Source organism: Scleropages formosus, chromosome 25, assembly GCF_900964775.1.
Source record: "Scleropages formosus chromosome 25, fSclFor1.1, whole genome shotgun sequence".
Lineage (NCBI taxonomy): Eukaryota > Metazoa > Chordata > Actinopteri > Osteoglossiformes > Osteoglossidae > Scleropages > Scleropages formosus.
In genome coordinates, this window is record NC_041830.1 from 7,026,376 (window position 1) to 7,042,265 (window position 15,890).

A 15,890-nucleotide genomic window follows, 5' to 3' on the forward strand; every position below is an offset into this window, starting at 1 on the left:
CAGCAGTTTGCCGTCCGTGGTCTCGGGTTCAAGCCTCGAAAAACATCAGCGACGGAACACAGTAGGAGCATCTCTTTTACCGCGAACGGCAGGCAGACCTCATCTCATCTCTAGCCTTAGCGAGGGCAGCCATTGCCCGCTTCAGAGCTGCGGGGCCACGCCGAAGATGCTCCTCAGGTAATTTAATAATTCAAGTTTGTGTCTCGGGCTTGGCGGCTGCAGACTGGGACCACGCTAATTAAACTTCCCGGCGGTGCGGGGCGGCGCTGCTGGGCGCTCGGTGCGCTCCTGGGGTGTGGTCACCGCGGGAACCTGTCCCTATCATGCACTTCTTGACACACACCTACAAGCAAACACATAATTTTGAGAAAGAAAGCACAGTACGCCCGGTTCATCTAACCTTTATACAATGGTCACCAGATAAGATATACAGATATGTATACTACAGGAACACAGAGGATACGAGTACAGAGACAGTTATCAGTTACCTAACCTGCAGGCTGGGGAGGAGCACATGGTGGGTTTGTCTTTACTGGGAGGCCTGAACTCCTGTTTTCATGGCATTTGGGCTTGAATGTTTTCATCAGCATCATGTGCTTGTGAAGTGCAGCTGTGTGCGCCTCCCCTTCTGTGTGCGTTGGCTGCAGTTGGGTGACGCAGATGTACGCCACCCAGGTATGAATGCTAGTGGCAGTGAAAAGGGAATTGTGGGAGAGATTTTCCCACCACCGCAGCGGTACTGAGGTTGAGCTGCGGGGTTCGCAGAAGACAAACCCACCGTGTGGGGCACTCCCCGCTCGCGGCTCATAAAGGTTTATTATTGCTTACAGGAACAAGCGGTTGTTACATGGGCATCGTGTCGAGTGATGGAGAGCGCGCTCAAGGCATGGAAGGAGGACCAACCTGAACTACATGTACAAACTACATCACCAGGAGCGGGGAAATAGCACGATGGGGCTCCGATGCGGGAGCTGTAGGGCTATGCCCTGAGTCACAGCCGGGGGTCTGGGAGAGGTAGGGGGCAGCTGGGACGACTTAACGGCTTGTCAAAATTTTGAGAATGCCCAAGGTCCGACTTTCCTTCTGCTTTCTTGTTGTAGGCCCTCTTCCGCATTTCTCCTCGGCTGCACGCGAAGGCTCGGAGACGGTGCCCGTAAGAGCGTCGCCATCCTTCGACGCTGGCTGCTGCAGTCTCGCAGCTGTCCTCCCAGGGGCTCATGATCAGAGGTGAAGAGAAGTAAAACACAGTGCCGCGGCACAAAGCGTGAAATCCACACGGACTAAAATGTGCCGTTGTCCTGCTAAAGTTCAGTCTAGACATTACGCTCAAGGACAGACGACGCGCATACAACCCGAAACGCAGGCACGCTCACGCAGCCACACACAAATACTTTATATATACATAAATGTTATTATTCGTTTAGAATTCCAGTATATATTGGGTACCCTGGGTAAGAGTTTAAGGGGATAGAGGCTAGTGACAGGAACTCTTGCTCTCCAAAAAGATGATGTGAGTGTTAAGGGCTTAGAGGAGGTTATATAGGCTTATGGAAGGTTCCACCTTCAGCACAGCAGCATCTGGGCCTTGCAGTCAAGTGCACTCCAGTGTTCTCTGGGGCAAATGCAGTCGTCAGCTAGAGAAGAGGTGTCAACGCTGCCTCGTGGGGCACATGCCTGCATCGTACTGGCGCTCAGGAAGCATGTGGCCAGGGCACAACATCTTCCTTTGAGCAACAGGGATGGCTTTCTGTGTTGCAGCAGTGCAGACTAAGCTCCTGGGCAGCACCAACGCATCTTCTGCAAGCCGCCGTTTCCCTGGTGACGACATCGGAAAGGCCCGCTCCACGCTGTCTCCACCGAGGAAGCTCCTGGGAGGTTCCTGCGCTTGTGTACATTCTCATTCTTGTACATTCCTGTGCCCAGTGGCCCAGTTTCCCTTAACCGCAGCCAGAGGGGTGAACGGCATCCTGTCGAAAAGGGCTTTTCTGTTATTGTATGTGGGAGGAGGCGTTCTCCACGGTGAGGGAGTCAAGCCAGGGAAAGTTCCAGCAGCCCCTCAACTAGGCGCTCTCACCCTTTCTGTTGCTCCCAGGGCCTGGCACCAGCCACGCAGGGATGCCGGGGTCAGTTCAAATGGCACAATATGGTAGCCTGTGTGAGAACCTGGGGGTTCTGAAGAAGTGGGGTGCTGGGTAGCAAATCCTGCTTTTCTTGTTAAAGATGTCCTCATATTTTAGTACTAATGAAATTGACCAACATCTGCTGGATTCTGCTTGCGCTTCTTGTTCTGGAGCTTGACCGAGTGCTTGATGGACCCAACAGCAAGCGTGCGGTATCAGAGGGACACAGTGCAGTCTGCAGCCAGGACAGTTTCCGTCAAACCCTTGTACTCATGTCTAAAGGCCTTAGGTTCAAATAGTGTAGTAAAATCCTTGTTGTGGAACTATTTCTATCATCCTGAAATATAAAGACTGGTGTATGACATAAGCTTCAGTAATGTGAAAACTTCAGGATTGACACATGGTTCATAGGTGATACGTTAGCAAGCAGCATGCCAGCAGAAAACTACATATACTGTACATCCAGTTGCTCTGCTACCCGTGGTTTTAAGAACCGTTCTTCAGCTCGGCCCAACTCCGTTAATGTATATGTATGCTGGAGAACGAGCGAGCATGTTGGGTGGAAAGGCACACGTTCCCTCTGTTCTGTATGTACTGTCCTGGCCCCCACAGCACTTGGTGGGAGATACTGCACTTCTGTCTGGGCACTTTAACGCACAGCTACTGTGGGGGGATGGCTTATTGTGGGAAGGGAGCAGCACAGGTGTCCTATGTTTCACTCAACACACTAGTAGCCCCCTACTGTGTCTATCCTGTTTACAGCTAATACCATTTCAGTGGTGAATGCTTTATAATACAATCCCCACCATTCTATAATTAAAAAAAAAAATGCATTAACTATTGGATAATTTTAGAGGTTTAAAATGAGATGTACTGCAGCATCTTGTTCAGATTGCTGGGCCAATTCTTTGCATCCCCATGTACGTTTGTTAGACAGCAAGTGGATGGCTGTTAATTCCAGGCACCACACTGAGATCTCATGCTTCCAGAGCCCAGCTGAGGATGGTGCAGGGGTGCAATAAGGGAGGTGAACAAGCATGTGCCTTTTACAGCTTGCAGTGTGCTGGCCTCAGCACTAAGGGGGCATGATGTGTGTGGTTAATCTGGGCAAGGGGGACAGGTTGGGAGCAAGTGAGCAGCATATGTATGTGTTTCGTCAGAACCAACCCCCCCGGGGCACGTGAGGCAGGGCCACACCAGGCCTCTTCTCCAGGCACCGCCTAGGGCGGGGTGTGATGTAGGTGAGGGCTTCCCTGAGCTTAGCCCGGGCCCAAGGGGCTGCCCGCCAGGGGCGACCACGCTCCATCCTTCTGGCAGACCTGTACTCTCTGGAGAAAAGGGCAGCAGCCTCCAGCCAGTGTCCTTCCGAACAGGGCCGCTTGCAGGCAGGGGGCCGTTCTTTGCAACCGTATACAGAGAGACCCTCTTCTTTGTGGGGGAGCCAGGCTGCACCAGGCCCTCTAGGATATGTGTGTTCCAGGGGAAGGGTTTTGGTAGGAGGCTGATAAGAGGAGGCTGGGAGTTGGACCTGGCCTTCTTTTGACAGCAGGTCAGGTCCATTTAAGCTTAGGCTAGTTCTGTCAGTAAAGGAGTCCATCCGGTCTTCGTACCCGAGATCCGCCGGAGCAGAGCACTGCTGGAGAGGCCAGGTGCCCATGCTTTTGCTTCCAACATCCATTCCTCCATCCTCACAGCCAAGCTCTCCCTGCAGTGCTACCTCCTCCTCTTCCTCCTTGGGTGGTGCCTCCTCTTCTTCAGGTGCTGGTGGACAACGGGGGTCCCTGAGGAAGACCACGATGACCGTGATGTTATCACTGGAGCCAGCATCGCGGGCAGAGGCCACCAGCTTGTGGGCCACCATGGTGGTGTCGCCGGCATTCTCCTGTAGGTGGTCACTGACCACACGTGCTGCCTCCTCTGGGCTCACCGTATCGTAGAAGCCATCACAGGCCAGGATCAGGTAGTCCTCAGTGCCATCCAGCTGGAATGAGCTGTGGTCTGCATCACCGCAGATATAGGGCTTGTGCTCCGAGTCACCTGCAGCCAGGAGGGAACAGTGAGGATCACAGTAGTGCATTATGTCAATACTCCTGTGGCTTATGTGTATCAGTAACCCTTAACCCCCCCCCCCTTTTATCACTGTTGCCAATTTTGCCTTGTTTTGAGATAGTCAATTCCATCACCAACAAGTTCAGAATCTACCTGCCCCTTCCATGTTGGGACTTCCAGCAAGGTCCCTTTCTCTGAATTTCATCAATCAAACAGTGCAGCTCTCACAGGCCATTTCCCTGCATCTGATCTCTCTCAAAGATCTTGCTCTACTTTGTTGCCCCATCTGCCCATTAGAAACTCTCTGGCCCTAAACACCCAATATGCAGCCTATTTGTATTTCTTGCTGGATCATCTTGACTCTTATCAATTCTTTTTTTTTTTTTTTAATATAAAGCACTCTTCTCACACAATGACATAGAACAATTGGGGCATGATTGGCTATTCTACAGCGATTTTCCTCCTGCCAGTAGGAGAACCATTGCAGTCACTGTCCAGAGCTATGTTGTTCTTTCTCATTCTTTCTACTGGACTACTCCAACATTTGATGCTGCCTTCCACTGCGTGTACTAATCCTTTGATTCCGAGAGGCCAAAGGAATATAATGAAGAGTTTGAGGGGTTGACTTGGCCTCCAAATAAACACCTTGAACTCTTTGTCATATTTCTCACACCATTCCTGAGCAATTTTTGCAGTGTGTCAGGGCCCCTTATCCTGCTGAAAGAGACCACTGCCATTAGGGAATAGCGTTGCCATGAAGAGGTGTATGTGGTCTGCAACAATCTTTAAGCAGGTGCTACATGTCAAAGTAACGTCCCCCCTTCTTTGCCAATGGCCCTGGATACGGACAGGCTGCCATTGACTCTCCGTGTTCCAAACCAGATGACACAGCCCCCAGGGTTTCCCAGCAGAACATTACCCTGAGCTTGGCTGCACTAAGAAATGCCAGATGACCAAAAAGCTATTCTAACTTACTGAGTTTATAACCATGGTCACTTACGGTCCAGTTTTATAAATGGCTAAATTTTACCAGTCAAGATATGAATACATCTACTGGAAACTGGCTTTAGCAGGAGGCATGCAGCTAACAGAAGCTCAGACTGCTGCTCCCACTCTTTTGGGGCAGCTTTCACAGTTGTGGCTTGCTTTGTGTTCATTGTTCTCTCCTGTTCATCTAGGCCAAAATAATGCCCCTGCTGTACTCAAACTTTTGACTGGTTTTGCACTTCATTCCTAAAGCTGTTTCCTGACTAGGGCATGATGCAAAATTTCACGTTCTCAAAGTATACCCATGGACATACACACCCTAGAAATCATTAGCAAAATAATTCAGATACATGTTAGTGAACTATGATTACCAATTTGCTATTCAGCAGATGCTCTGCTCCTGCCTGCTTCAAAATGCATTACATTGTTGCAGAAATAAACAATTCAGAAGTATCTAATAAAATCCATTGCATGCTAAAACTAAATAGGTTAATAAGCCAGCAATGAAAAGTTTAGGATAGTCTAGAAAATTAAGTGCAAAGCAATATTTGCATAAACAAACAGATACAGAACTGAATTAATGTACCTTAATAGCGCTAGTGACTAATCCATACAGCAGGCAGTCAGGGACAAGATGTAAGGATTTAAGAAATTGCACAGGCAAAGTTCTTTTTCTGGAGAAACTAAGTTTGTGAGATGCAGGTCATTACTTGCAGTCTTCACGTTCTACGTTCCAAACAGAGGGGGTTGTGTTGAACAGACATTGTTTCTCTAACCTGAGAAACACCCCTTTGGCAAGAACAAAAAAAAAAAAAAACTCCTTTGTATCTTCATGTTGATGCCATTGATTTAAGGACAAATTATTTTCATTTTCCCTCTGTAAAATTGTCAGGACTGCCAGAGTACAGCAAATTGTGGAGTTTGCTGCTGTTCCGAACATCTTGCAATGCTCGCTGCATGTATATTTTTCTTAATTATTGTCAAGAGACGTCCTGAACTGATGAAATGGAGGCAACCCGTTTGCAAAAACCCCACAGCCGTTTATTAATTTACAGAGGGATTCAAGCTGCGAATCCACATCACTACATAGTCTACAACAGAATTGGACCGGGTGGGTTCCGCTGCTGAATCCGCTAATTATGAAGACTCTTAATGAGAATTTTATTTGCTGGGGCTGCATAATGGTATCCCTGTATTACAGCCTTTGGGTTTCCTGCCATTCACACTGGCTCCAATCCTAAGTCTAGCCCCTCATGCAAACCTGATACAGGTTGTAATCATAGAGGAGGCCAACAGCCAGACTGCAAAGCATTTCATTCCATCTAGAACAACTACAAAAGGTATCCAGTGGTTAACTTTGCAACTCTACCTGCTTTCAAGACATCTGCTTAAAGAAACCCCCAAAAAAAATCCTATTTAGATGTCCCTTGTTCCTGCCTGTGTAATGTCAGGTGCAGAGCCCCAAAAAACCTGTCCCCCCCTTCCTTACCAATAGCCCTGGATACGGACAGGCTGCCATTGACCCTCCATGTTCCAAACCAGATGACACAGCCCCCGAGGGCTTCTATGCGCTGCTTTTCATCCTGCAGATACAAGAAGAGGGTAGGAAAGTAATACAGGTATGTCAAAAACCTGGACAGAACCGTTGTGCCACCTGTGGCAACCAAAGCACTGCGTTCAAAGCGTAGTGCCACTCAAGTTATGAGCTCACTAAAGGTGTACTACATTTTAAAAAAAAAAAAAAAAAAAAAAAAAAAAGCTATGCAACTGCCTCTAATTTACACTGATTTATATGGTTGTATGAGACAAATTGTGCTCATGAATCATATCTGCAGCTAGAGCTATCCATGCATTGGTGTAATGCACTTTCGTATTGTTCTCTGAGATGTGTGTGTCTTTGGAGAAAAGCATGTGCGGTAAATGAATAAATTTAAATGCGAGGTAAGTTCCTTGTGCACCATATGGGATCCCCCCCCGCCTTTTTTTTTTTTTTAAGACTGTTTAACTGTATATCACCGTTTCAGATTTTTAAAACAAACAAAAACTGCCCTTCACAGCAAAGTGCAACTTAAAATCAATTGCATAAAGTACCATTAATAGCAAACATTTTAGTAACAAATCATAGATAAGTCAGTTAGTTTCAATTTCTTAAAGCACTCTTTGTAAAATCTAAACTTTATTACGCTACCATCTGATATTCAATTTGCCAATTCAGTTAGTCTTGTATTTCAAGTTAAGTACCGTAAATTGCAACTCTTCCATGTCTTTGAGTACTATGTAAGTGTATTGGGAGCGATGTGCTCCCATCCTACGCCCAAGGCTTGAAAACATAGAACAAACCCTACACTAGTAGGGTTTAGCACTAGTTCTAATCCCCAAACGAGGACTGCAGCGCTGTACAAATGTGTCATTCAATACACTATTAAATTTTGGTGGCTTGCCATGTTTATGTACACTGAAATACGCAAACACTAACAACTAGTAACTTCATGTCGACTAACTTTTTTGGAAGGCCAGAATTTGACAGCAACGTAGAAACAGAATACATTTAGGTATGCGTTATGTGCATGTCCCACCTCTCTGTCCGGTTTATGGGGTTTCATCAACTCAACTGGCTGTCCTTTCCTCACCAGCATGGCTTGCGAGTCTCCGAGCCAAGCGACGTACAGGGTGCTGCCCTTCAGATAGGTCACTACCCCTGTGGTGCCACACCGCAGGTTCTATTCAAGGGGAAACCCAGGGATCAGTGTGAACGTTTCTCTCACAGCTGAAATGGTTCGGAGTGGAAGTGTCCCGATAACTAAAAGCTATTCCTAACTTCGTTCCAGACAGACATTATAAATGTTTCTTAGCCAATTCCTTTGTCGGTCATTATTTTTCTGGAGCAATTCCTCAAGGGCAGTACTGCAGGGCCCCTGTGTCATTCTATGTCCTTGAGAACTATGCTACCTGCTGCCTTTATTAAAATTAGCACATTACCGAACCTCATTTCATGCTATATCGGTTGCATTTCCGACAATTCACATTTCCACAGGAGTTTTAACAAAATGCCATTTTATTAGGAGGCTACAGCTAAAGAGCTGACCCACATAAAACCGAGCAAAGCAAAGGACGGGGTGTCCTGACCTCACGTGAAGCCTTCTGTACAAAGCGCTCATCCGTCACTTTGAAGGCACGACACAGGGCCTCCCCAGGGTCCTGGCTGAACATCTCCTGCCGCACTAGGTTGACGTGCAGGTGGTTGGAGGCGTAGACGGCAGCATCCACTCCCCCATGCCCGTCAAAAACGGCAAAGTATGCCTGGTCCTCCTGGTCCTGGGAAGAGGAGAATGATGATGATGATGATGTAATTCCTCTTTTTCCCTGTTGTATTTTTCAGACACTTTATGTCTTCTCTTCATTTTCATGAAATGAGCATCAGGGAAAGGATAATTACTTGGATTCTCTGAAAGTACTTGACGCCAAGAGAAAGAGGGAAGGTAAAAAGTATCCCCCAGTGCTATTACTGGTGTTACATAGTAGGCCCCACCAACTCATTCATTTACGATCTCGCATTTCGGCCATGTGAAGTAGAAAGCGAGGAAAGGCTTATCGATCCCCTGGCTTCTTTCATTACATAAAGTAGTAAATTTCCAGCAGCGGTCAGGTTACGCGTCTTGGGAAATGGTGGGGAGCAATTAATTAACCGCTGCGAGGTGGTGAATAAAGTATCCTTAATTGCCCAGGATTGATGATATCTAGCCGTTATTTGGAGATGGTTTTATTGTGCACGTTACCGTTATTGTAACCACACCTTAAGTGAATGTTCACACAGAACACTCAGGCTCTATATTGTATTGTAAAATTGTATTTCCCCTCACCCCCCACATATATTCCATATATTCAACTGTTAAACGTATGAAGAACCCAACTGAACTGAGCACCGATCCAGCGGAACCTTTCGTTTCCACAGCCTCCGGGTTCTGTGCGAGAGGGAAGCACACCTGAAGGTTGAAGAGTGTGTTGTAGTCGGGAATAACGATGTGTTTGTCCTCCATCTTGCGGCGCATATTCTTGATGGCGTGGATGGAAGTCTCGTAGTAAGCCTTTGACCGGTGTCGCTGGGGGAGGTCCTTCAGCCAGAGGCAGCAGGTTTCGCACAGCTTGTTGAAGACCAGCCGTGCCAACTTGACCGACTCCAGCTCTGAGTGTACACGCGCACACATATATCCACACGGACAAAGTGCAGGCATTCGTCAGCCCCGGCGTTCACAGAGCAACCGACAGCGTGACACATACAGTCTTGTTCATATTTAGAACCTCGGATTTAGGCAAGCACAGCATGGTACAGGGTGAGTAAAGGTTAAAAACGATGGCATAGCTGCTCACGTTGGAAGTGAGGACAGTCAGCAAAAGGGATGGTTAAATGGGTGGGAGGGGCCTGAAGTCTTGTCATCTTCTTGCCTCAGCATCCCAAAGTGGGCAGGACAAGAACTTGCTAATTTTACAGGACAGTCAGCCCCTCCATTCTCTTACTTATGGTGTCTCTGGGGTGGTTCCTCAGTGGTACACAGCCCCAAAACCAACAACAAACCCGTATATTTCAGTTTTTGCACCTATATACAGGTGGATATTTTACTTCTGCATTTTAGGTTAAGTGTTCATATTTTCCTCAAGAATGGCAGGACAGAATCCTTAGAGGGACTTGAACAAGACACCTTCAGTTCATATTAATTTACACAGGACTGTTAAGAGAGTAGGGGCCATACTGGGCACAGTATTGGTGAATCCTCCTCTCTTTGGTGTTCATTCAACATTCATTCCGGGGGGGGGGAGAAAAAAACGCAAACATTTTGCTTGGTGCGCTGAACATTTTAAAAAGTACAGCAATCAGAAGCACCTCCTCTTCTCAAGGCACTTAAAGCACAGTGCGCCGTGCATTGAACTTGCGGGCCCTGCTGAGTATGGCTTGATGGCTTGCTAGACCTTGCTAAACTGAAATGTATCTTTAAATTGTACCTCCACATGGCCCTGCTATTAGATAGAGAGTTATACTAATACCGTGTGCTTCTGCTGTGGGTTTCTTAAGCAGTCCTGAGCTGCGTTGAGCGCAGCTACGTGCGACGTGTCCTTCGGCAAAGACGCATTAAAAAGAAGCACTTTTATCGTTTTATTCAGACAGGCCTTTTCTTTCCAGACCTTTCAGAGCAGCGTTTCAGCGCAGCTAATAGCATTCTGTCATGACTTCACTCCATCTGCACTTAGTACAACAGTGCATGCTTTCTCAGTACAGCACAGTATAATATGGCCCTCTCAAAAAATAGTCTCATTTAGAAGCAATCTGTGCCCCATGGATTTCCTTCACTCGCCGCAGTTCATCAAATGTTAATTTCAAAACTTCTCTTCCTGTTCTGTCTTGTTTTATTGTACAGACCACTTTCATTGTCTTAACTGTTGTGAGAACAAGAAACCCCATGTATATGAATACACACACACTTTCAGAACCGCTTGTCCCATACGGGGTCGCGGGGAACCGGAGCCTACCCGGCAACACAGGGCGTAGGCCGGAGGGGGAGGGGGGACACCCAGGATGGGACGCCAGTCCGTCGCAAGGCACCCCAAGCGGGACTCGAACCCCAGACCCACCGGAGAGCAGGACCCGGTCCAACCCACTGCGCCACCACGCCCCCCTTGTATATGAATATGAAAATGAATAAATAAAAAATGACCTTTGGGTTGTCTGCCAGCCTGGCTTGAAGGGCTTCTTCATGAAGAGACCCTTTACTCTCTCTGCATACTTTGACATTACCTGGCTTCCACTTAAATGCTTAATAGAATACTACTCTGCAGAGTGCTGGTAGTCTCCTCGCAAGTTGCTTTACGTATGCTGCAACTGTCAATTATCTGAATGCATTCTGGGGTTCAGTGTTTTGAAACAAAGGGTTGTGATTGTGACAGGGAACAAGCACCTCAAGCAGCTGTGTGTCCACACTGCATCTGTTCTCCACGCCGGGGGTCCTGTGGCCTTGTGCACTTCACTTAGGCTGTACCGCCTTCGCTCGACACAGAAGCACATGCTTAAGGAGGGTCTCCCTCTATCAATCTCTCATGGCTCTATGAATGTATATTTACATTACCTGATGTTTTTCTCGAAAGCAAGTTATGTTAAACTGCTTACAATTATCTACCCATTTCTACAGCTGAGTAATTATCATTGGAGCAATTCAGGGTAAGTACTTTGATCAGCAGTAAAACAGCAGGAAATGGGATTTGAACCCAGGTCCTTTGAGTGTCATGCAGCAAATCTAACCACTATGCTACCAGCTGCCCTATTTAAATTACCTAAAGCGGGCAGCATACAAAGGTCTCCAGGCCTCCCCCCCCCCGACCTGTCTCGATTCCCCCTGCCCACCTCAGTCATTCTCAACCCCACTGCTAAATGTGCCACACTGTTTCCACTTAACCTGATGGAAAGCATACAGTAGAGCACTGGTTATATCAAAGCCCTGCAACACTTAGGCCTTTATTATTTTCCATCAAAGTTATACTTGGATCAAAGGAAGGTAGTTTCGCGAATAGCAAAGATATATGTCCTAAACTGTCTTCTTTTGATTCACCACCGTTCCTGTGCTAATAAATTTCACACTCCAAAACATTGTATTTAGAAGGCCAGTTAGTCCATAGTTAGGTCACTAAGTGACCTGATTTAGGAGTTAAATACTTAAATGATACACGTAGTGCCCTACTTCCACTGCTTGATCGAGAGTACTTTCATCTTCACAATATACTTCCTATGACATTATATACGCGTTTCAACTTGTGCTGTACTTAGACATTAGATTAATCCCGTATTGCTTATTCTATTCTTTATTTACAAAGTATAAAAGGCAATAGTGAAACTGGTATGTGGATGTGAAGATAAAACCTAACCACAGTGACGGTCATATTGCCAGGACACTGATTACGTGTAGCAGTGCACTGGTGTTTGGCAAGGAAGACGACTCACGGGGCAAGGTGTCAGGGCCATCCTCCACCCCTTTGTTGACATGGTAGGTGGAGAGGTCACTCTGCAGGATGTCATCAGTTGTGGCACGAGCCAGGCCAGCCGCCAGCGAGAACGGGCAGTTACTGTAGGTAGGGAGAGAGAGGGCTGGCTTTAGGGGGAGCCAATCAACAGATTGCATCGTGCCACATGCCACTAGTTCGTGTTTAACACAGGATTACAGCCTGATTTCGTGAAACGCAGCGATAGCACGGGTTAAAAGCTTTCTCTTTATGCACTGGTACATGCAAAGCTATTTTCATTGTGTCTCCTTCCATCTACTGTAATTCTTAGAGTTTGTGAACCAGAATGGACAACTACAGTCTATAAAGACCAGCCTCAAGGTGAAAAGAAAAAAAAATTGGTGAAATATTGTGATCAAGTTCATAGCTATAAGTGTACCAGTAAACCTCTCGGGGTCAGGAGCCACTCGGCAACTTTCTGCACGGGCAATATTTTGTCAAGTGCCTTTTTTTCAATCGTCACGCTTCAATCAAGGAACAAAACAGGACAGCCGCACAATCATCAACTCCCTTTTTCCCCCTGTAATTATCCTTGTTTGTTAGAAATGCATTTCTATCCGTGTTCCCTTACGAATCAGGTCAGCTGTGAAAAGAATCTGTCATGATGAAGTTATTTCTTCATAACGTGCTTTTCTGTGTGTGTGTATGCATGCATGCGTGCGTGTCAGAGAGAGAGAGAGATGACCTAGCAATCTCTCTGCAGCCCTTTGAGAACCAAGACCTAGGAGAGCAGCCCATGGCAGAGTTGCAGCATCATCCCCCTCCTGATCCTGTGTTGCTGGAGCCTCCAAAATGCCTTTCCCTATGCTAAAAATGGACTTTGGCTATTCCACACTGAGGACGTGATCCAGTAACCTCTGCCCAATGACCACTATGCTGTGCATTCACGTATGGCAGATATAGCAGATTTTTAACCTTTGAAGCGCAGAAGGGAAACTGAAAAGAATGCGGAAAATTCATAATTTGTTTTTAAAAGGCATCTCGCCATTTTAGTAGGTGGATATTAAAACTGGAGCAGTTACAAGTGCATGTCCTTTACGCAACCAACAGTCAAGGTCAGTCTTCTGGATACGCACTGTATTTTTCATGTTACATACAGGACCAGGAAATGGTGTGTTTAACAAGTTTATATTAATAATCATCTTCATGTTGATGCAAAACAAAAGCAACATGTTGACACCGTTTGACCCACTTGGCACACCTCCTAACTGCAACAGATCAGGCTTACAGTATTCCAGGCCTGATTGAAGAAGAAATTTTTAATTTGACTCCATGGGTTCTTTCTATATTCCCCAGAAGTGAGACCTGTTTGGGGCGGGGGGGGGGAATCCAGTGCCCAGCTCTGACAGACAGCCTCGTGCATCTGATGATTGCATTGATTATATCTAGCTGGAAGAAACCACTGACCACGTTGCTACTGGATTCCTGACAGCTATCCTTTTTTTATTCATCTTTGAAAGTATTATTGTTACCACTATTATCCATCTCACTCTAGAGTAGTTAGCTGATTTTTTCCACTTTTAGAATTGAGGTTAAATAAGTCTGGTTAAGCAGCAAGCACAAGAATAGAAGAGTTGTCTTCTACAGAGGATTTAAATGTACCTTCTGATGCAGAGCTCAGTGCTTTAACCACAAGACGCGCAATGCTGATCATAGCTGAGATGTGAAAAAAATGAAGGCATATGAATATCAGTATGGCACAGTACCTTATGACCTGCCAAGCTCCCCTTCAGTAGGGGTTAATTCACAAGGGGAATTATATTCTCAGATATCTGAGAATAGGGAGGTAAGGTAAAGCAGAGCATAGCTCAGTTCTAGTGCTGTGCCCATGGCAACGTGTGTCTTGTGTTGACAGCTGATTGGGTAACCATGGTGACATGTACAGTCTAGTTTTAAGAGCAGATGCCGTAGTTGTGGTGACATACACAGGGGTCTGGACACGACAAGGGGACACAGCGGTAGCACTGCTCTAATAGCACACAGAGGTAGCCACCAATGGAGGAAAAACAGCCACTAAACCCCCTCCGCCACTACCCATCCCCCAGGCAAAGCAGGATACGGGTATTAAAATTAGAGCAAGATCGCTGCTTTGCGTCGCTACACTTCTGCAGAGCTGGAACAGCAGTCCACAGGCATCAGGGAAAAGTAGAGCAGGCGCCTACAAGGGCAGTTCAATGACAGCTTGTTCCAAATGAGGGGATGAACAGAAGCATAGTGTTTAGTGGGTCTTCCCCATGATTTTACCAAGAAGACCCTTAGAACAGTCTCTGATGACTGAAAAAGTCACATTTTAGAACAGGCCCAGTTATTAAAAGCCAACCGTAAATAACTGCTGGACAACAAGCCCACAGCCATGTGCACCTCCACCACTGAGGAAGCAGAGACTTTTAAAAGTACTTCATTTTTAAAAACATCTCAAATAATATTAAAAATAAAAAAACATTCATAATTGAAATGCTGTGTCTTACTGCCTTGGACACCACCGATTGGTACTTACACAATTGTGATTAATATCAGGTCGAGTTATCAGACACAGTCATTTCACTGGCAATATCCCCAGTGTTATACAGGATTAGAATGTATCTCTTAATTAATGTCATCATCATCTGTTCTTAATCTTTCATTTAAAGGACACTGAAAGAAAGTTTTAAAAAAAAAAAAAACCCTAACGGTCCTGATTTTACTCACAATCAGTAACCACTTGTCCAACTCGGGACTACGATGGTCCAGAGCCTATGCCAGAAATAGAGTGATAGTCTAATCAGGGTACACCCTGGATGGAATGCTACTCCATCACAGGGTAACCACACACTACAGGCATTTTAGGGTCACAGATCAACCTGAAAGCAGGACTTTGGGCTGCAGGAACAATTCCACACAAACACGGAGACAACGTGTAAACTCCACACGCACCGAGTGGGATTCTGACCTATGCTTAAATAGCCCAGAAGGGGTGAGTCAACAGTGATATCCGTTGCACTATCATGGTGCCCATCTTATTCAAAAGAAATAAGAATAACATCATTTATGTTTACAGTAATAAAGCACATTGAAGTCAACAGCCAACACAACCAGATGGAGGGGAAAAAAAAAAAAAAAAAGTTACTGGACACCTCATGAATTGTTTGAAAAATGAATTATTTTCCAATCAAAAGGCTCTTTATTGTTCTGAAGAATTAGTGGATGGGATTATGGGCAGTTGGTAGATAAGTAGGAGCCTTCGGGTAAGAGAAAGGGGTGAGAGAAGAGGACAGCCGTGCTCAGAGTGCCCCCACTGAGCAGGAAAAAGAAGCTTGGAAAAGCCATGCACAGATGTTCGAATAGGAAGCCCTGACAGGCAGCGAGATCCCCATCTACCTCGGAGAACAGGCGTGCGGGCGAGAGCGAGAGCGTGTTGGTGACTCAGAGAGAGCCCTTAACATCCCCATCAATCCCCCAGCTGACACGGCAGTGGCTGCCACAGTCTGAAAGCCACCTCCTCCGCGTTTCCATTCATAGAAATCCAGCACTCTCACTTGCTAACGCAAGTACCATCACACATCAGAGAGGGAAGGGGGTGGGGGGGAGCCTTATTGGTTGAGGACACTTCAGCACATCCTCCCGCAGCCAATCAGGGAGCCCCGATGGTTGTGCGACACAAGCGAGTCAGAGAAGACCACGATAGCATTTGCGAAGGTTAGGGATTTAGAA

General features: G+C 46.4%; 1 protein-coding gene across 1 annotated transcript in view; it reads right to left on the reverse strand.

Moving 5' to 3' along the window:
* Positions 1-222: 222 nt before the first annotated feature.
* ppm1e (protein phosphatase, Mg2+/Mn2+ dependent, 1E) overlaps positions 223-15,890 on the reverse strand; it is a 51,705-nt gene continuing 36,037 nt past the window's right edge. Inside the window, exons 2-7 of the mRNA XM_018742085.2 lie at positions 12,142-12,263; positions 9,140-9,339; positions 8,283-8,471; positions 7,733-7,876; positions 6,646-6,739; positions 223-4,157 (exon numbers count right to left, since the gene is read on the reverse strand). Of these exons, the coding sequence (XP_018597601.1) occupies positions 3,277-4,157; positions 6,646-6,739; positions 7,733-7,876; positions 8,283-8,471; positions 9,140-9,339; positions 12,142-12,263 (1,630 nt within the window). The 3' untranslated portion in view covers positions 223-3,276. The remainder of the gene's footprint in view (positions 4,158-6,645; positions 6,740-7,732; positions 7,877-8,282; positions 8,472-9,139; positions 9,340-12,141; positions 12,264-15,890) is intronic.